Source organism: Chelonoidis abingdonii, chromosome 4 (assembly GCF_003597395.2).
Source record: "Chelonoidis abingdonii isolate Lonesome George chromosome 4, CheloAbing_2.0, whole genome shotgun sequence".
Lineage (NCBI taxonomy): Eukaryota > Metazoa > Chordata > Testudines > Testudinidae > Chelonoidis > Chelonoidis abingdonii.
In genome coordinates this window covers 42,759,801-42,782,043 of record NC_133772.1, presented here as the reverse complement: position 1 = coordinate 42,782,043, position 22,243 = coordinate 42,759,801, and the positions used below count along the sequence as shown (strand labels likewise).

At 43.4% G+C, this 22,243-nt stretch overlaps 1 protein-coding gene across 1 annotated transcript in view; it reads left to right on the top strand.

The window, feature by feature from the left end:
* Positions 1 to 1,574: 1,574 nt before the first annotated feature.
* Positions 1,575 to 22,243, top strand: part of IGF2 (insulin like growth factor 2) — a 30,293-nt gene continuing 9,624 nt past the window's right edge. The window contains exons 1-2 of the mRNA XM_032771043.1: positions 1,575 to 1,873; positions 16,161 to 16,323. Coding sequence (XP_032626934.1) covers positions 1,775 to 1,873; positions 16,161 to 16,323 — 262 coding nt within the window. The 5' untranslated portion in view covers positions 1,575 to 1,774. The remainder of the gene's footprint in view (positions 1,874 to 16,160; positions 16,324 to 22,243) is intronic.

Sequence of the window (22,243 nt, the reverse complement as noted above, 5' to 3'; positions counted from 1 at the left end):
CCTAGCTAATGAATTTCATTAACTATTTAGGCACTGACTGGGACCTGGGAGGTCAGGAGACCTGGGTTCTATTCCCATCTCTGACACTGACCTGCTGCATGACCTTGGACAAGTCAGTTCACCTCTCTTTCCCCTCCTACGCTTTGTATTGTCTGTATAGATTGTAAGCTCTTCAGGGCAGGGCACTGTTATCTTACTTATATGTATCTGCAGCACCTAGCGGAGTGGGGCTCCTATCTCAGTGGGTGTCTCTGGGCACTACAGTAATCAATAGCAATAATAATACATTTAGACCCCAACCCTGCACAGTTTTACACGCACAATTAGCTATAAATATGGGAGCCGTCCCATTATCTTAAATGGGATTATTCATATGCATAAATCTTTGCAGAATGGGGCCTTCATTAGGTTGGTTGACAACTAAAGGTGAGCATGAAAGCCAGCATACAGCACTGGGTGCAGAACATACTGTATCTGTCTGCCCTAGATAGGCAAAGCCTCCATGTTTACTTTAGGATAGCAAGGATGTTAATGAAGTTATAAATGATTAACAGCTTACCAGTCACAGTGAACAACCCCCTCCATGCCTACTCCTTTGCTTCTGAAATCCTGCATGTGTCGAGTCACTTCAGTCGTAGGTGACTGTAAATCCTGCCTCCCATACCAACTTCTTCATTGACTGAAAATCACCTTCACTAATCACTGAAACATGATTTTACCCCAGGAGTTATTTTGAAGGTAACCCGCAGGACCAATGGTGAAAATGCAGCCATTGAAAATAAAGATCAGATATTAGAGTAGCCATCTAGATTTTATTTCTTGGCAAGCGAGGAATTTTCACCAAATTAAAGAGCTCACAGGAAGTTGTGTAAAAGGAGGAAAGATCAGATTCAAGATGAATCAGGCCTCTTTAAAGATAAGTACTCTCTGACTTGGATGAAGAGATTTCAATGTGGAAAATGGGTAGTTTGTCCCATGGAAAAAAACAATGTGGACTCACTACTTGGTACCCATTGGCTAATGAAGCACAACTCAGCTGACGTTGGGTTTCTTTCCTTATAGGAATACTGGTGAAATTAAATGAAACACTGATGAGCTCAAAGGAAACCATTCCTAAGCATTTGGTAGCATTAGTCTGGAATTTGGTAGCCATAGTAGGGCATTTGGCAGCCCAGGAATGATCTGCTCTTTTCTGAAAAATAAAAAATGCATTCATCTGTCCACATTCTTATTGCTCATTTTACCTGCATCTGAAAAGCAGCATGCGATGAAAGCAGACACCCTCCTTCTGCCCTCACCCAAAGGACAGATATTTTTTTCTGCATGGAGCAGTAGCTGCATTCAGCCCCCTCAGAGGAACATTCTATGAAACCATGTTATTGAAACTTTTTCCTAGTGTGAGACTCCGAGGGTTACACGAGAGAGAGAGAGGGAGGGGGAAAGAGGGGTTAGATAACTTCTGCAAGGTTATTGGCTGAGTTGCCTTGATCGTTGTTACAGTAGAAGTTGGAGCATGCCCATTGGATGGTGTATAAAAGAAGGGGCAGTGAGTGCTCTCAGCCTGTCTCCTCAGTTGTGGAGCAGCTAATTGAGAATATAGCTGCAGCTGGGAGAACCAAGCCCCACCAGCTCAGACTCTTGGAAAAGCAAGAACAAGCCAAGAGACAGCAAAGAAAAAACAACAGCATCCTCGTAAAACAAGGACTTGACACACCAAAAACCTCCCCCCAAATTACACTAAACAGCAAACAAACAAACCAAGCAGAACAGAAGCATGTCAGGAGCAGAGAGATACATGGATGAATGCTACAGTCACCCAGCCTTACTCCAGGGCTGCACACAAGAAGTTGAAAGTAGCAGTGGAAGTTTAAAGGTAAGGACAACATTAAACAACCCATATTGGGCTTGTCTCTAGTACCATAGCAGGCAGGGCCAGGGCAGAGGGGGCAGCCAGGGGGCTCGCTGAGCTAAGATCAGTAGCATCAGACTTTTTGATGGTCAGTCCAGCAGATCCAGAGCCTCCACTCTGCCTCTTCCTTTTGCTTAGCGCGCGCGCGCGCGCGTCCCCAGTTCACAGAAGGACGCGGGCTGGAAATGAGCTAAAAAAGCTGCCCAGCTCACTGCGAGAGATCTCTCTCCTGCAGGAGCGGGGGGCCGGGCTTGGCTTTTTCTTTTTTAAGCAAGGCAGGAGGGTTTTGGTTGTGTCCCTTTGGAGTCATGCAAACAACGTGATTACAACCAGGAGCAGCATTTGGGTGAAATGTTTGTGTTTCTTGTTGCTGCGTCCCGGCATCTTTTGTGTGAGTGATGGTGAAGTCCTTGCAAAAGGGTGCAATGGGATATTTGCAAAAGTGACCGGTGTAGGAGAACGAGAGTATTTATGAGCTGCTCCCCTCCCTCCCCCCCCTTCTTCCTTGGTTGCGTGTGGAGCTTGGGTTTTGGAAACAGAAAAGCAAAAGTTCTCCCCTGACTGCAGTTCCCCTTTAGGGTCGCTAGAGGGACCTCAAATGACGGTCCAGACTGAGTCGCCTCACTTTAAACTAGAGGGCTGGACTTCTCCCAGTGGGAGCCTAAGAGGTTAAAAAAGGGAACGGTGGCACAGCATTAATGGCACGGTAGGGACTCATGTGGGGACTGGCTGTATATGCACAGCTATAGAGGACTGAGATGGGAGCTGTGCTCTGCAAGGGGGTGGCTCACCCTTAGGAAACTGGTGTATGTCTGCGCACTGTACCTGGGACCATTGCTCTTCACTAAGGGGAAGGGAGTTGAGACCTGTCATTGAGGGAACGCAGGAAATTCATATGCTAGCTCTGGACTCCTGAGTCCTCGTACGAATGGAGATACTGGCATCGTGCCGGGATTCCCAGACTGGAGTTGGAGCGTAGCACACTTTTTTTTTTAATGGATTTTCTGCTGCTTGTGCATGCGTGCATATGTTCGTTTAAAGCTTAAAAGTAAATGAGAAGCATTGCCCTTGTATACCAACACCACAGGCAGTGTTGGAAACTGAATAGCAGGTGATCATGGGAGGCTGTGCCTGGAGAATGATATATGGGACTAACTAGGAATGTTTATTTCATAGACAAATGCTAAGATCACCTTAAGTGTGTGTGTGTTTATATTAGACGGTTCAAGGCACGAAAGTCTGATCTGCACTCAAATTAGGGGTGTCTGGATCTCATTTCTATTATACGAGGTCATGCAAGGTCACCTATGGGCTATTGGACAGAACTTTAAATAGACCTCTTCTAACGAAGTATTGCATGCTTTTCTTAAGTTGTTTGGCGGGGGAGGAGGGGAATATTAAGATTGTGCATTGTGTGGAAGGGACAGACAGTTCTTTAGCTTCAGAGCCTACAGAGATTATTAAACACTATTCTGAAAAACACTGCAGCATGTTCGGTCTCAGAGGAATGAAAATTCAGAGAGGAAAAACAAGAAAATGAAGCCAAAATGGAGTGAGAGTTAATGGTTGGCATGTAGCCTTCTACTTTGTGTGGAGTCTTTTTTTTTTTTCTTCCTTCCTTCCCAATTGCTTTTCCCTACTGTAATTGTTTTAAGAGAGCAACTTGGAAAGGTTTTAGCACTCTGTTCAGCAGTAGGGAATTGGGGCACACGAGGAAACTTAGATTTAACATAACTGTACCAGCAGATGTGGCTGCCTTGCTTTCAACCAGTGGTACGTTAACAGGGTTTCTGATACACTAGGTTATGCTCAGGCAACATCGAGCAACCAAGTGTAAAAATAAGACTTGTGTGGGTGGTTTTAAATAGACACTTGGGGAGAGCCTCTGTTTTAAACCCTTAGGTTGGAACTTCTCTATACAAAGTAATATAGTTTTCTTCCTAACACCAGGACAGGCTGTGGAGCCCAAGGTTTGCAGGAGGAGGTTTTGTTTTTTTAGCATAACAGGTTGTTGGGCTTTTATTTTTTTCCCCTGTGTTTGTTTGGATCTATGTAGGAGAGTTCAGGAGAATGGGTCCAACATTTTGTGAGAGTGACTTCGGTTGCATATTAAGGAAACAATGAAACATCATATCTGGGGCAGTAAAACCAGATGATATTTCTGGTTTGGGCTTCTCTGGATCAAAATTGACAAGTTTGGTGGTGGCAAGAATGGGTCACAATTGTAAAACCCGCACCGATTTGTTGACAGGCACATGTTCACTTAACCTTTCAAAGGGGATTTCTGTGAAAATTAGTACAGGGATAAACAAATCCACTTTTCCTGCAAAAAAAAAAAAAAGGTTGTTGGGGTTTTCCCCTTCCCAGCAAAATCTCAAAGCCAAAATGTGCGTGTGTCTGTGTGCTTTCTACGGATGATCCTTTACTATAACCTGTATGGGAGGATCACTGGCTGGACCAAACTACTACACAGAGTCTTCAACCAAAGCCCAGTCAAGTCATTGCGAGTCTTTCCATTGATGACAGTGGGTTTTGGATGAGGCCCTAGCTGCATAACAGAGCATTATAAGAAGGAATTGCTCTCGTTTTTAAAATAAAGGAAACACAGGTCTTATTTTTAGAGAGACAGAGAATCTGATGCTTTTCCAGGATCAAGTAGCAGCATTGCAGGTGGCCCACCTTCTCCTGTCCACTACCAGTGCATATCCTGCGAGTGAGCTCTCAAATCCTACTTTGGTTTGTCTTTGCTTTAAAAGCTTCTCTATCTAGAGAATGGCTGGGGCAGTGTGTGTGTGGTTTACTGGCTTCAGTGAGTGAGGGATAAAATACACACACCGATCACTTGTATGAAATGGAACTGAAAGTGTTAACCATGCTCTGCTGAGACCTAAAGCCAGTTCAATGTGTTGTGGGAATATCACTGGCCAAAAAACTCCAATCACCACAATTTCTGATTAAATGACTTAACTCTTCTCTCTTTATCGTTCTGCTTGCTTTGCTATAGTTGATTCCAGAACCTGGAGTAATTCAGAAAAAGTTAAATGAGGCAACTAAGGCTGACTTTGAAATCCCTTCTCCAGATTCTGCCAGCTGTCTTTAGAGGAGTTAAGCAAGATTTCATTTCCCTTTTTAATGCAATAAATCAAATATTTCTGGGCTGCATACCAAAGTTTGTGCAATACACTCCTGAGTAAATAATACTGAGTACCCCTTTCACCTTTTTCTAGTTTGATTTTTTCCACCCATAGCTACAATAGTCTTTGCTGGGGAAACTAACACTTACTGTACAGAGAGAGACCCTTTCATCCCCCAGTGTGGGACAGAGGGAACTGTGGGGTATGAAGGGAACCCTCTTCCCAGAGTAGGGCAGGGAGGGAGCACATTTCCCATTTAAGACAAAAGAAAGTAAGAGCTAACATAGTGTTGCCAGCTTCCGGCATATAACAATCATGAGTCAGGTGCCAAAAATCATGAGATTGGCTTAAATCATGTGATTTTTAAAACTAGCATACTTAGGGTTCATGTTATCTGCCTCACATGGCCACTCACATGTTGCTGGCATACCACTGCATGGGTGAGACTGCTATTGCAGCATCTCTGAGTATCACTCAGGGCTCGTCTAATTATTATTAGGGCTGTCAAATGATTTAAACAATTAATCGTGATTAATCACAGTTTTAATCATGCTGTCAAATAATAACAGAATACCATTTATTTAAATATTTTGGATGTTTTCTATATTTTCAAATATATTGATTTCAATTACTACACAACACAAAGGACAAAGTGCTTACTTTGTTATTATATCTGATTACAGATATTTGCACTCTAAAAAAGATAAACCAAAGAAATAGTATTTTTCAATTCATCTTAGGCAAGTATTGTAGTGCAATCTCTTTATCATGAAAGTATATTACAGGGTGGGGAATTATAGGTAGGACCTTGTAGATATAAACAAACTTGTCTTAGCGATTGACTAAACAACAAATAGGACTGAGTGGACTTGTAGGCTCTAAAGTTTTACCTTGTTTTATTTTTGAATGCAGTTATGTAACAAAAACAAATCTACATTTGTAAGTTGCACTTTCTCAAGATAAGGGAATTGCGCTACAGTACTTGTAGGAGGTGAATTGAAAAATACTGTTTCTTTTGTTTATCTTTGTTACAGTGCAAATATTTGTAATAAAAAAATAATGTAAGCCCTGCACTTCACATTGTGTAGTAATTGAATCCAATATATTTAAAAAGTAGAAAAACATTCAAAAATATCTATAATAAATTTAAATTGGAATTGTTTAACAGCACAATTAAAACTGCGATTAATCACAATTTTTTTAATCAAGTTAATTTGTTTTGAGTTAATCACTTGAGTTAGCTACGATTAATTGACAGCCCTAATTATTATCAGTTTTTTATACTGGTCTAGCCATACCAATGTAGCTATAACAGAGAAGAAAACCCTGTATGGATGAGCTTCACTGGGACAACTTTAGTGGCCCGTAGAGGCTCCAAATCAGGGCCCCACTGTGCAAGCCATTGTGCAAACAGCCTCCTTCTCTGAAGAAGCAGTAAAGAATCCTGTGGCACCTTATAGACTAACAGACGTTTTGGAGCATGAGCTTTCGTGGGTAAATACCCACTTCATCAGATGCATGCATCTGACGAAGTGGGTATTCACCCACGAAAGCTCATGCTCCAAAACATCTTTTAGTCTATAAGGTGCCACAGGATTCTTTGCTGCTTTTACAGATCCAGACTAACACGGCTACCCCTCTGATACTTCTCTGAAGAGATTACTATATAAACTTGCCCCAGTTTCAGCCCCACTTTCAGCATCTGCGCTGGGGCTTTACATGAGCGTAGCTTATATCAGTGCAAAAATCCCTGAAACAGGCAAGTCTTTTTAGCTAGTCACTGGGAAATGGAGTGGAGAGTAAATAGACACACCTGACTCAGTGCGGGGCCGATGGCTTGCTGCAGGTGAATAGGATTCATGCTCTTGTCTTGTTTGAGCTCCTTGCTTGTTGAACAGGGCTGTGCAAGCTGATGGTAGAAGTCTGTCATCATCTAAGGGAATCATAAGTTTGATTTACTTGACCAGTGAGGGACCAATCAGCCTGGGTAACTGAGAGGAAGAATTTGCATCCTCCTGTCTTATGTTGCAGTGGGCCTGGAAGAGGCAGCTTTTGTGTGGGTTCAATACAGGGACTTCTCCCCACACTGCTTCTTCATTAGACCCCGACCTAGAGGGATGACTTTCTCTGGAGGGGAGAGGGATATTCAGTCGCCCTCTCTCTCCCCCTACCAGCAATTTCATCTGGGGTCCTGTACACTGATGCACACAAGTAAAGGAACAGCTCCTCTGCTGAACAATGTGGAAACATTGTGCGGGAGCAGGTGTCGCTGAATAAGCAGACAAATTACAATGAACTGAGGAGAGAGCGAGGGGCCGAAGACAAATGTTACAGTAAAACTAGCCACTCAAGGGACACAATGCTGCAAAAATTAACCACGTTTAAACTCGTATAAAACATGCTTGTGGCCCAACAAGTTTTCTAAACCTGGTGAGTTTTTACTTTTCTGTGTGTAGAGAAAATCATATTATAATAACATTATAGGATAATTGTTTAACCCTGGTAAGGACTCTTTGACTTGGTGTCCATGCAGGCAAGAAGAAACAGAATTATACACACAGCTGAGCCAACCTGATTTCAGAAGAGTACAACAGGTTGATTTTTTTTTTCTTAGTGAAGACCCCTCCCTCAACATGGTGCTATGCATCTTACATCTTAGTCAGAAAAACTTCCTGAGAAGGTTGAATATTGCCAGCCATTTTCAGCCCTAATTTATTTGTATTCTGCTAGTGCCTAAGACCTCATTGTGCTAAATCCTATACACACAGTAAGAGACTCTCCCAGCCCTGAAAAGCGTACAGTCAAAATAGATAAGACAGACAAAGGGTGGAAGAAAGGAAGTATCATCCCTATTTTACCATTGGGGAACTAAGGCAAGGACAGATTAAGAGACTTGCCCAAGGTCACACAGCAAGGTTGTGGCAGAGCTAGGAACTGAACCTAGATCTCTCCAACAACAATGGGCAGCGTATCCCAACTGGAATTTAGGAGGCTTCCTCGTGCAAAATGATTTTGTAACCAAAAAAAGATAGGCTTTGTACATTTGCGGAAGTGACCCCTGAAACGCCTCTCCCGTTCCAGATTGGGGTGGGATGTAACTGGAGAGGAAAGAGAGCAGATCGAACGACCTCCAGGCACTGTCTGCAAGTGACAATGTCCCAGAGGTCAGAAGTCCCCTACAGAACTTGTCATGCAGTCAAGCCTGCTGGGTATTCCAGAGAATAAACATGGCAAATGGATAAATAAAGGTCTGTGGGACTGTGTAGTGTTGCAGCTGCTTTAACCAAGGAGAAAGTGCAGCACTAGGTAGTAAATATGCTTTTTGCTTGCTCACTTGCCTGTCTGGTTTCTCATTACATTGATCTGTGGAAGGGAGGGGAAAAAAATACATGCAAGGTGAAAATCACACTGAGACCTGTCTGGAGAGAGCCAGCATTCAGAGTGAGAGGAGGGGTTACAGACTAGGCAGTTCATTGGATCACACATGGCCATATCGGTACTGGGTTAGATTACAGCATCAGTACCATGTCTGTCCTCACAACCTTTAATACAAGACATTAAAAAGGGGCTCGGTACCTGAGTCACTGGGTCATTTTTAGGGTGGAGAGTAAACTGATGGCATGAGTTTACTCTGATTGTCTCCTCGCCTGTATGGGGAGAAGGGATAGGGGGCCAGCTTAGCAATAAATAACAAAACAGGGGTAATTTAAGTCTGGAGGTGCTGGCATTTTCCAAAGGAACTGGAGTTTTTTCCCCACAGAACTGGAGTGTATCAGGTCGCACTGCTGACAAAAACTCTCCCTCCCGGTATGTTTTTATTCTCTCATGGTACATGGTAAGGATGGGGACACTAAGGGAAAAACCAGTTGTGGGCAACTCTGCTGGTGCTTCTTTGGTTAAGGTGAAGGCTCTGGCAGGGAGGGGAAGAGCCGAATACAAGTCACTGGAGTAACTCCATGGAGGCATTTGGCCTAAGGTGTTTAGTCCACAGGGCTCTGTGGATACTTGCTGCTCTGTTTTCTCTGCTAGTGCACACAGGTGGGTAGGAAAGGAGCTCTCTCTCCTGTTCTCTGTCTGGGGTGGAGGGTATCACTACCAGGGCAGAGGACTGGTAATGAGTTTAGACTAGAGGTACCAGAGAGGAACCGATAGGTCTAGCACTAACTCACTTCAGAATATCTCATTGGTTCCCTTGTGCGGTTAGAATGGGGATGGAAGTAGGTAGCTGGATACTGGCTTGCTTGGCGAGGGGTGGATCGGAGGAAGTGACCTTTGTTTCAGAGCAGCTACCCCATGAGTTTTGGGCAAGACTTCTCTCTGGGTTGTGAAACAGTGAGGCTCTCTGTGCATGGCATCTTTCAGAGGGCAGCGGGGAGAGAGAGGTCACTTGCTTGCCTGACAGATATTCTTAAAGTGTGACCCTAGCTACTATTGCAGATAAAAGTATACAGGCTTGTGGTTTGGGAGAGGATTTTATCAGGGTTCTTCCAAGATTTGGAGACAGACAAAGCCCGATATCTTTGTCCTGCTGTGGAGGGATGTTTTTTTGCCCAGATTTGTCAAACACAAAATTAAGCAATCCCCTTCTGAGGAACTGACTATGATGGGGTAGGGGGAGGAGGAACTGATGACAAGTTTCTTGGTTAACCATGGTGCTCATGTGAGCGGGAGGTTAATTGGAAGTGGGGAATGATTTGGTTGTTCTTAAGCCCCATATCAGCTGCTTATGCAATGACACTGCCTATACACCACCTGCTGCCCTAGTGATGAGCTGCAAGCTTAGCTTAAGCCCAGGGGACGTTAAGCAATCAGAAGCCTCATAAAAATGGGATAATTGTGCTAATTAGAGATCACAACCGTGATGTTGTTACATCTGGGATATGACTGAAGTGCACAGGAAGTACTGAGGTAATGCCAGGGAGCATTGGTCACGACTCCCAGCCCAGGCCATTAAATCAAGTGAAAGTCTTTTCATAGGAAACACTCTAGCTTGGAAGACTGTATGAAAATGAAATCATGGCTCAGTGATATTCCTGGTGCTTCTCAATGGAGGCATTGTGCAGGCCAAAACCTCAGTGAGTGACTAAGAGCTTGTTCTCCATTGAAGTCCCCACTGACATCAGTAGTGCAGGGTCATAAGAATGGCTATACTAGGTCAGACCAATGGTCCATCTAGCCCAGTATCCTGTCTCTGACAATGACCGGTCCCGGATGCTTCAGAGAAAATGAACAGAACAGGACAATTATTGAGTGATCCATCCCCTGTCATCTGGTCCCAGCTTCTGACAGTCAGAGGTTTAGGGACACCAAGAGCAGGGGATTGCATCCCTGACCCTCACTATTAGCCACTGATGGACCTATCCTCCATGAACTTATTTAATTCTTTATTGAACCCTGTCATATTTTTGGCCTTCACAGATTCCTCCCCCACCAGCAATGAGTTCCACAGGTTGACTGTGCATTGTATGAAGAAGGAATTTCTTATATTTGTTTTAAACCTGCTGCCTATTAATTACATTGGGTGGCCCCTGGTACTTGTGTTATGAGAAGGAGTAAATAACACTTCCTTATTTCCTTGCCCTACACCATTCATGATTTTATAGACCTCTATCATATCCCTCTTTAGTTTTCTCTTTTCTAAAATGAACAGTCCCATTTTTTTTAAATCTCTCTTCATATGGAAGCTCTTTCAAACCCCTAATCATTTTTGTTGCCATTCTCTATACTTTTTCCTATTCTAATATATGTTTTTTGAGATGGGGCGACCAGAACTGCATGCAGTATTCAAAGTATGGGTGTACTGTGGATTTATATAGTAGAGTTATGATATTTTCTGTCGTATTATCTATCCTTTTCCTAATGGTTCCTAACATTGCTAGTTTTTTCATTCACCAGAGCAGACCCTCCTGCTGGCCATCTCAGAGATCAGCTCTCTCAGCCAGTGCACCCTCTTCTGGTGGTGCGTCCCCCACTGCCTTCTCCTTAGTCCAGGAGTCACCGCATCCTCTTCATGACTCAGCCCTCCAGCTATGTCACCATCCGTGTTGTCTCCCTTCCAGGGGAAAGTATCTCAAAGTTCTACAGTCCAGCCACTTCCCCATTGGTGAGTAGGGGGGGGACCCAGACCCACCCACTATTCCAGGTCCCAGCGCAGAGACCCTGTAGATAGCAGCATCCGGATAGCCCTCCTTAACTTCTCCACCAGTGCTGCTTAAGTCCCCTGAGCCACTTCCTCGTGGCTCCAGCCCCTTCTTCGCCTTCTTCTCAGGGCCTCCAGCCCTCAAGTCCCAGCAGCAAGCCAGGAGCTCCCTTGGTCCCTGCCAGCAATTGTTCTGTCCAAGGTGCTACCTTCCTACAGGCTGCTAGGAACCCTCCTTGGGCTCCCTGCAGCAACTGACTTACTCTGGCCCTGCAACTCATTTTATGTGAGACCACTGGGATTTGCTGCTCTGTACAGTCTCCCTCCAACTGACTGCTTCCTGTACAGCCTCCCCCATCACAGTCTACTGCTGCACATTGAGAAGGTATTTCCAGAGAACTATCAACAGTGACTCCAAGATCTCTTTGTTGAGTGGTAACAGCTAATGTAGACCCCTTCATTTTGTATGTATAGCAGGGATTATGTTTTCCAGTATGCATTACTTTGCATTTATCAATACTGAATTTCATCTGCCATTTTGTTGCCCAGTCACCTAGTTTTATGAGATTGCTTTGTAACTATTTGCAATCAGCTTTGGACTTAACTATCTTGAGTAACTTTATATCATCTGCAAACTTTGCCATCTCACTCTTTCCCCATTTTTTCCAGATCATTTATGAATATGTTGAACAGCACTGGTCCCAGTACAGATCCTTGGGGGACCCTTCTATTTACCTCTCTCCACTGTGAAAAATGACCATTTATTCCTACCCTTTGTTTCCTATTTTTTAAATCAGTTACTGATCCATGGAGGAGCTTTCCTATTATCCTATGTCAGCTTACTTTGCTTAAGAACCTTTGGTGATGGACCTTGTCAAAGGCTTTCTGGAAGTCCAACTACACTATGTCCACTGGATCATCCTTTTCCATGTGCTTGCTGACACCCTCAAAGAATTCTAATAGATTGATGAACCATGGATTTCCCTTTTACAAAAGCCATGTTAACTCTTCCTCAACATACCATATTCATCCATGTGTCCAATAATTCTATTCATTACTATACTTTCAACCAATTTGCCTGGTACTTAAATTAGGCTTACAGCCCTGTAATTGCCAGGATTGTCTCTGGAGCCCTTTTTAAAATTGGCGTTACATTAGGCATCTGCAGGTCATTTGATACAGAGGCTGATTTAACCTATAGGTTACATACCACAGTTAGTAGTTTGGCAATTTAATATATGAGTTTCTCTAGAACTCTCGGGTGAATACCATCTGTTCCTGGTGACTTATTGTTTAATTTATCAATATGGTCCAAAACCTCTTCTACTGACACCTCAGTCTGAGAAACTTCCTCATATTTCAGAGGGGTAGCTTTGTTAGTCTGGATCTGTAAAAAGTGACAGAGTCCTGTGGCACCTTATAGACTAACAGAAGTATTGGAGCATAAGCTCTGACGAAGTGAGTATTCACGCATGAAAGCTCATGATCCAATACTTCTGTTAGTCTATAAGATGCCACAGGATTCTTTGTTGCTTTCCTCAGATTTGTCACCTAAAAAAGAATGGCTCAGGTATGGGAATCTCCTTTACTTCGTCAGCAGTAAAGGCACTGGTGCAAAGAATTCCCCGAGTGCTACTTGATCATCCTGTGGCCCCACTGATCTTTTGACAGGCTTCTGGCTTCTGATGTACTTAAAAAAATTGTTTTTAGTTTTTATGTCTTTTGCTAGTTGCTCTTCAGATTTTTTTTTTTGGTCTGCCTAATTTTACTTGACTTGCTAGATCTTATGCACTTTTCTGTTTTTCTTAATAAGATTTGACTTCTAATTTTTAAAAGAGGTCTCTAACCGCCTCTTTTACGCTGTTTAGCCAGGGTGGAAATTTTTTGGTCCTCTTACTTATTTTAATACATTTGTGACATACATATAGTTTGAGCCTCTATTATGGGATGTGTGTGTGCAGCTTGCAACTGTTTCATTTTTGTGATTGTTCCTTTTAATTTCCGTTTAACTGGCCTTCTCATTTCTATCTAGTTCCCCTGTTTTGAAGTTAAATGCTACTGTGGCGGGTTTCTTTGGTATTTTCCCCTTTACAAGGATGTGAACTTTAATTACATTATGGTTGCTATTACCAAGCAAATCAACTGTATTCACCTCTTAGACCAGATCCTATGTGCTATTTAGGATTAAACCAAGAATTGCCTTGCCTTGTGGGTTCCAGGACTAGTTGCTCCAAGAAGCAGTCATTAATGGTGTCTAGAAATTTTATCTCTGGATCCCACCCTGAGGTGACACATTCCCAGTCAATATGGGAATAGTTGAAATCCCCCATTATTACTGAATTTTCTGTTTTTGTAGCCTCTCTTATCTCCCTGAGCATTTCACAATTACAGTCACCATTGTGGTGAGGTGGTCAATAGTATATTCCTACTGCTATACTCTTATTATTCAAGCATAGAATTGCTATCCATAGAGATTCTATGGTACAGTTTGATTCATTCAAGATTTTTACTATATTCAGCTCTATGCTTTCTTTAACATATAATGCCACTCCCCCACCAGTGTGATGTACTGTGTCATTCCTATATATTTTGTACCTTGGCATTACTCTGTCGGGTTGATTATCATTGTTCCACCAAGTTTCTGTGATGCCTATTATCAATATCTTCATTTAATACCAGGCACTCAAGCTCACCTATCTTAGTATTTAGACTTCTAGCATTTGTATACAAGCACTTAGAAAATTTGTCGATATTTAGTTGTCTGCCTTCCTGTGATGTAACTGAATAGAACTCTTTTGTTTGACTGTTTTTCTTCAGTTCCTGCCTGTATTTTATCAACTTCTATCACCTCCTCCTTACTAGGATTTAGAATATCCCCTTTAAGGGATGTGTCTGTCTGAACCTTGTGCTCCTCCACACCTGTCAGCTGTCCCCCAGCCCTTAGTTTAAAAACTCCTCTATTATCTTTTTAATTTTACAAGCCAGCCTGGATATGTGGCCTGAACGGAAGCATCTTCCAATAGGAACATTTTAGGAGTGTTGCCAGGTTAGGAAGACTAACAAGACCAACAAGTACCCACTGTACTGGCTTGTGGGAGCACAAGCCAGAACTACAAGGGATAGTGGCAGATCGTATCAGTTTATAGCTCCTGTTTGGACCAGCAAATGAGGATATGATGGACATCTTTCTGTTTGCAGCTTCTTCAGAACATGTCTTCATACAAGTTAGCAAAATCATGTGCTGGTCATAGAAATGAGGCCTGAATCACAGAACTAGGTCAGGGATGTTCTGAGCTGGGGCTCTGGTTCAGATCCATCTTGAATAAGAAATCAAACATTAAGATTGTAACAGGAAAAAGAAGACACTCACTGGGGAAGTCCTCAGCTCCCCTTCATATTTCCCCACCATGCTTGGCCCACGTGATAAATGGCCTTTTATTTTTTCATAATCTAAAAGGGACTAGTAATCATTGTAAGGTCAGATTATTTCTATCACTGATGGGTTGAGCGATAGTCTACTATGGAAGTTGGTAGGAAGGACGGCTTTGTGGATAGGGTATTGGGTTGGTACTCAGCTGACTTGAATTCAATTCTAGGCTCAGTCACAGACTTCCTGTGTGATCCTGGGCAAGTCTCCTTAATCTACCCTAGGCCTCTCTTCCCCATCTGTAAAACAGGAATAAAACCATGCTGCTTCACCAGAGTGAACTGGATAAAAATCCATTAATAACTAAGAGTTCTTCAGATGCTCTGGTGATGAGAGCCTAATAAGTACATAGCTAATACAGCATTTTTTTCTCACGAATTTTGGACCTCAGAATTGCCTTATTCCAGTTGCCATCTTGCCATTCTTTCCTCCTGCAGTTCTGATTGGATTTCAGCAGCCACATTCACCATGCTGCTTTATATCAGGGTTTTCTCTGGAGGTGCTCATCACTGAGGTATCCTGGTCTCCAGTCATGCATGGGGCTGAGAGGTGGTATCAGCCCCATTTAAAGAGGCTGAAAGTGGGACACTGAGGTAAAGGGGCTTGCCTAAGGCCATCCAAGGGTGTGTGGTAGCACTTAATGGAGTTACATACACACCCATGTGGAATCAAAATCAGCGCCTAATATGCTAGGGAGGGGAACCTGAGGTACAGACTTTGTGATGGAGGGCATTAGGCATTAGCCTTTAAACCTTCTGGAGATCTGGGTTCAAATCTTGATTTAGGCCACAAATAAAATAAGATTAGTTGGTTGTGTAACCCTAGAGACTGTTGGCCTGCACGACCACCATCACAATCAACTTTCCCCTTCCCCCACTCACATTTGGCAGTCACTGCTCAGAGGCCTGGGGCTGGAATAGAGGGGGATGCAGCACATCAGTACTGAGGTTCATGGCTGGAGTTGAACAGAGAAATGGTAGCACATAACAGTCCCACAGAATCACAGTTTAAATTATTGCTGTAGAAAATGTAGCCCTACCTATGATGCCTTAGCCTTAACTTTTGGTGTCTGAAAGACTAATGTGGTGTTTCCATAAGGAAGAGAATGGCAGTTCTAAGGGATCTCTTTGTAACCCCACCTTTAGTCTCCCAAAGCTTGTATTCAAAGCTCAGCCCTTGAGATTGGCTGAGCAAAAAGGAAAAGAAACATCTGATGGCAGTAAGTAAGGCCACCTGTCCTCGGCCATGACAAAAACGGGAACTTCCCTCAGAGGCAGAATCCTCTCTGGGTGACTGAGAGGAGGTGTTACTTTGCGGAAGCCAGCTGTATGCAAGTGGCAAGATGAATGTTGTCTGGTAATTGCTTGTTTTTATCCACTGTCAGAAGAGTCTGAATACTTCGCAAATAAGCAAAAGAGCACGTGGTTCTCCGTACCACAAACAGTCACAAGCTCTCCTGTGCATGCACACATGCATGTTATGCTTGGTGCCTTGAGAGCACTCGAGTGGGGTTCTGCACCATAGTTAACATTTTGAATTTGTGTCTTTCAGGTGCAGAGGATGTGCGCCTCTAGGCGGATACTGCTGCTCGCACTCACCTTCCTGGCATACACGGTGGACTCCACGTCGGCATATGGCACTGCTGAAACGCTCTGTGGTGGGGAACTAGTAGACACATTGCAGTTTGTCTGTGGGGACAGGGGCTTCTACTTCAGTAAGTAGCTCTGGCATTTTTTTGTGTCGCATTGACTGGCTGCTTGTGCATCAGGGAAGCTGGAGGAGCATGCAGCAGGAAACATTCTCCTCCAAAGATACATTAGTGCAGACACAATTGCACATGCTTCATCCCTGTGGATGAACAGGCGACTTCTAAGAGCACTGGTCCTATGGATTCAGCTCATTTCCAGGGAGACAGCTCATTCTAAAGATCACTCTGACTGGAGGTGCCATATTGGGTGCTCTGGTATCAATACCCCCATGTGCTGACCGAGGATTAGATCTAACATAACTTACCCTGGCTCAATGCACCACCCAAAAAGTGAAGGCTATGGGAAATACACTAGCAGTTGTGATAAGACATGAGGGCATAGATTCTCTACTCTCTTGCACTTTTGTGTCATCACTTACATGAGTATAAAGTGGAAGGTGTCAAATGTTACACAAATCAAAATTGTAGCATCTTACACCTATTTTGTGCAGGTATAAGCGACTACTCAAGGAGCAAGACTGGGGAATCAGGCCCCAAGTGTGATGAAGACTCTACCATACTGGAGGAAGCCCTTGTTTTTCATGCATGTGGCTGTGCCAGAAGTGTCAAAAGGAAGCTGCCTGTTAAGCTACGAGTATTCGCTGGGCAGAAAACTCCCATATCCGAGGTGGAGCAGGGAGATTGCTGGGAAGTTGATCACAGTGGTGCAAGAATGCAATTGCCATAATGATTTTCCCAAGTCATTTTCTTATTACTGCATGCTCAATCTGTGCCCTACATGTGTGAAAGCTTGTACATACACCCAGACACACACATCCAATCAGGCATTCCGCATATAGTTTTATCTGAAGTTTATGCACAAAAGTTGCCAATAACAATATAAATTGATTTAAGAGGAAATACTCATTTTTCCTTTTATCTGTGCAGCTCTGGTTGTCTGTATTTGTCTTTTTCTGGCCACTCCCAGTGAATTTCAAAGTCCCCAGGCATGGATAATGACCCACTGCTGACAATAGTGGTTAACAGTTCTTTTTCACCCTGTGGCTCTACAACTGGTGTAAAAAAAAAAAAATTATTTAGCTGCTGGCATGCAGGGCAAAAATGTCTTCGGTGGCATTACTGGAAGTATGATAGAGACCCAATCACATCAAACTTTCCTTAACAATATCACATCATTTTGTCCCATTTATATTAGCAGCTAAAGGATTCAACAACAGTGAGGTATAGGAGGGAAAGGTGAGGAAGAATGAACATACTATGGTTAGCACCAGGCCGTTTTCCTCACGCAGACAGGGTCACACTTCATCCCTTCAGCCTTACATTGGGCAAATTCATTTCTGCAGTGAGGATGCAGCTCCACTGGTTTCAGTAGAGCTGCACCCTGAATTTGTCGCAAGAGTCTTGTTCAGGTGTTTCAATCAAAGGACGCTATTTCTCCCTCCCTCAATTAAAGAATATTTACATCTTGCTATTCGCTTGCTGACTGGACTGCTTTAATCTAATTACAGGAGTAACTCTGAAAGACAAGTATAATTGGTAGGAAGATGGCCAAGAGAGGTAAAGGTAGATGAACTAATGAATTTGATGCAGATAGCAAATACACTCCCTGTTATAAATTCTCCCCTCCCTTACCACCAATCTGACTTTGAGAATTGCTACTAATTAGCTTATCTAAATTGGTAACCAACTGTACAGGATTTATTTTGAGTTACAGGTGAAATTTGCTTTCTGAAATATTGATATCTCAATCTCAGTTTTCAGGGGGAAGGGGAATTGATAATTTAGAAAAGAACCCAAATCTCAGCTTTGAATCTCCACCCCCAAAGTGTTTTGATCTGAACTTTGAGGTTTGGTTCAGCTCAACTGATGTCGCATCAGCTCTATTGTTTTGCCTCATCTCACAGGAGCAGAAGGAGGTTCCAAAACTTTAATAATGCAAGCCACGTTGAGATTATCTTCTGGACCCCTAACCTACAATTTGTGGTGGTATAGAATCATAGCATTATTGAACTGGAAGGGACCTTGAAAGGTCATCTACTCGAGTCCCCTGCACTCAAGGCAGGGCTAAGTGTTATCTAGCCCATCCCAGAAAGGTGTTTGTCTAACCTGCTCTTAAAAATCTCCAGTGATGAACATGTCACAACCTTCTTAGGCAATTTATTCCAGTGCTTAGCCATCCTGACAGATAGTTTTTCCTAATGTCCAACCTGAACCTCCCTTTTTGCAATTTAAGCCCATTGCTTCTTGTCCTATCCTCAAAACGTTGAGAGGAACCATTCTTCTCCCTCCTCCTTGTAACAATCTTTTATGTACTTGAAAATTATCATGTCCCCTCTCAATCTTTTCTTTTCCAGACTAAACAAACCCAATTTTTCAATCTTCCCTCATAGGTCATGTTTTCTAGACCTTTAATAATTTTTGTTGCTGTTCTCTGGACTTTCTCCAATTTGTCCACATCCTTCCTGAAATGCGGTGCCCAGAACTGGACACAATATCCAGAACTGGACACAATATGGTGCACTGTCCCTCGACTGGCTGTCCCAGTGGCACAGCAGTGTAATATTAAGAATGTATTTTTAGCTGCACTGGTGTGATTGAGCAGCTGATCATTAACTGTCACCATGTCACCAGCTACTTCTCTGCTGACCACTAGCAAGTGCTCCAGGGGCTGCAGTTCTGGAAGCCAGTTTGGAGCACTTCCTTTCTGTTGGTTAGCTTAGCTGAAAGAGTTTGCAGTTCTAATTACTCTTTCTGTTCTCCTCTTCTGCCTTCCACGTTTCCTTCTGTCAGCAGACCACATGCCAAAGTTCTGCTGAGACTATAGGACCAGAGACTTGCTTTACTAGCCAATTGTGAAGAGGATAACTCTGTCTGGGTCTAACACCTCTTCCTCTCTGTCTATATATAGTTGAGTGTCTGTCTCTCTCCTTTTGTGCATCTTTCTCCCCTCCCCCTCTCTGGGGAGGAAGGGGAATGGGGCTTTTGTTTTGCTGACATACGGACCTCCTTTCACCTCAAGTAACCCTTTCTTCCAGTCCAAAATAAAAACACTTTTGAAGGCAGATAAGCAGTTTCATGCCAAGTGGCAAATACTTTTTTCTCTCAATTTTTCTGAAGAGTCCCTGTGGCCAGGGAGAGGAAATAAAACCAGCCCAAGCCCATGTTAATCCTCTACCACCTAACAACGGGTGCTTCATAGGACCCGCAATGTAAATCAAATTACATCTGGCAAGTCATGGGAACATGTCACTGTACTGAGACAGTGAGCACAGAGGAGCACAGCACAGAAACATGCTTATTAGCTCTGAAAAAGCCCTCAGTGGCATCCAAGTTAGAATGCACCCTAATGCTCTAAGGAACTTTCTCTTTAGTTTATCTCCTGCTCGTTGTGCTGAACTGAGTATTCGGAAAATTCTGGCTTTCCTTTTCAAAACTGGGGCCAGATTTTTCATAACTGCTTAGCACCGAGCAGCTCTCATTGAGAACACTGGCTGCTCAGCATGCCGTTTAAACAGTGCTTAATTTGTAATGAAAGAGGTGCCGGGGCTCAAGCAATTAGGTGCCAGAGCTCAAGCAATTTTTTTTTTTTACTTTCATAACTGGTGCAGCAGGCCCAGAAGTGCTGGGGCTACGAACTGCCAAGCCTAGAGGTGCTGGGACTGAGCTCTGGCAAGACCCGGCACAAATTAAGCACAGCATTTGCATGCATACACGGGAGGTGAACCTGTTGGATAATCTGGCCCTCACCTGCATCTATCAGAGAAAAGTCTAAACATTAAAATGTGTTAACTTATTTCATGCATTGCTTCTCTTCCAGCACTGGGATTTTCATAGGAACCCCCTGCTATACATCAGTATGAAAGGAAATAATTTTTAAAAGTCAATTAAAACTAATGCACTAGGCAGGCATCGCTGAGAGGCACAGCACTGTGGCATTTATGTGCCTCCATTAGCCCTGGTTGCTGTAGTGTCTGAGCACCTCTCAAACATCCTGGGCCTGATTCTCCATTGCCCTGCACTGTATTATTGTCATTGGCACCAGTGCATGGTAGATGCAAGATCCCATCAGATCAGAATGGCAACACTTTTACACCCATGTTAAACAGGTGTCATTGCCAATACAAGGTGCAAAGCAATGGAGAACTGGGTCAGTGGATTATCAGTGTTGAAATGAATTTAAATGGTGGTGCCTAGTTCGTTACCAGAGGAACATTTCTGCTGGGTTGTTAGTACAGAAGGATGACACACTGAGTCAGTCCCGGTGCTGGTGTTGCTTGACTGAGGGGACGAGACAGCTGAGAGAAATCATCTCTTTTTATATAAACCATAAAAAAGTTTTGCACTTTTAAAACTATTTTTTGCTTTGTCTGGTATGGTTTCTTTGTCTACTTAGACAGTAAGCTCTGTGGGACAGGGTTTGGCATTGTCTGTGTAGCCTGCAATACTATGGGGTCCGGATGCTACTGTTGCCCAACAGCGATAAACGGGAACGGAGAGGATGTACTTGCTGCTCCTCAGGGTCCCAATCCTGTAGTTCTTACTTCTGAAGAAAACTCTGTGAGAAAGCCCACTGATGTTTAAATGGAATTCACACATGAATGAGATCTTCAGGAATAGTTCAAAGGCAACAGTTCTTCTGGGTGTACTCCTAACTCCAGGCATTAACTCCCACATCCTTTAGATATTTTTTGGTTTAAGCCAGTGGTGTTCAACCTGTGGTCTGCGGACTCCTGGGGATCTGCAGACTATGTCTAAGATTTCCAAAGGGCCTGTACCTCCACTTGAAATTTTTTTAGGGGTCTGCAAATGAAAAAAAGGTCAAAAACCACTGGTTTAAGGTGATGGGGAGAGGTGGAGGGATTGGAGATGTTTCTCTCTGTTCTGCATGGAAATGAACTAAAACCTTAATATTTAAACCTTGATCTTGTGCACCCCCAGGGGAGCAGGGTTGAGAGAACCTTTTGATCTGGGATTCTGCTTCAGCTCCTCTCCATTTCTGTATTTAGCGAGAGAGGATGCAAAGGTGTTTTGCAGTGCGGACAAAAAAGAGTTCTGAGACGTGCAAAAAAAATGTACATCCTCCTTCAGCTGGTACCATATATGTGTTTTTTCCTTCCATCGAATCATTTCAGGAGGAAATTTGGAGAGAGACACTCTGAAAACATTTTGCAATGAAAACTCTTATGACCTTGTCACAATGTAGTATAAACCTGTCCCCTTTGTAGCCAGGTCCTCTGCTGGTGTAGATCAGTGGAGCTTTTGCCAGTTTATACCAGCTGAGGATCTGGCCCTAGCGGTTAAGTGATTTTGCAGGACTTTTGGACTGTTCTTGTATTTGAGCAAGACACTGGTGAAGATTTTCCTCTGAGGCTGATGAGAGGAGAGAATGGCAGAAAATCAGCTCTCTAAAACGAGTTGGATGTCAAAACACCAAACCCTGTGTGAATGTTTTTGAGAGAGTTTCCAACTCACTGCTACCCTGACCCTCCTACAGTCCAACACAGGCATGCAAAGGCAGCATTTGAAGGCTATCCTTCTGACCAGGAAGCTTTTTGCACCAGTAAGAGTGACTGCACTATGAGCAGGATGATGGTGATTTAGACCCAGAGGCATTAGAATGAGGGGTGCACGGCCAAGAGTCTGACCTCAGCAGGAGAAAGGGATTCCTGCTATTAGCAAAAAAAAACAGAACCAGGAAGAGGAGTGGGTAGAAAGGAAGACCTGGATCTGGAGTTGTTGGAATGGAGGTCCATGGAGAAGCGGGGTATGGGGGGGGGGGTGTCTGACTTCTCTGTAAACAACAGCTCCTGTTTCCTCCTTTCTAACAGCTGATAAGAATTTAGCTCTTTCCAACAGCCACTTATGCTGACAGGGCACATTCTTTCTCTCTGCCATTCCTCACAATAACACTAGGAAAAGGGGGGGG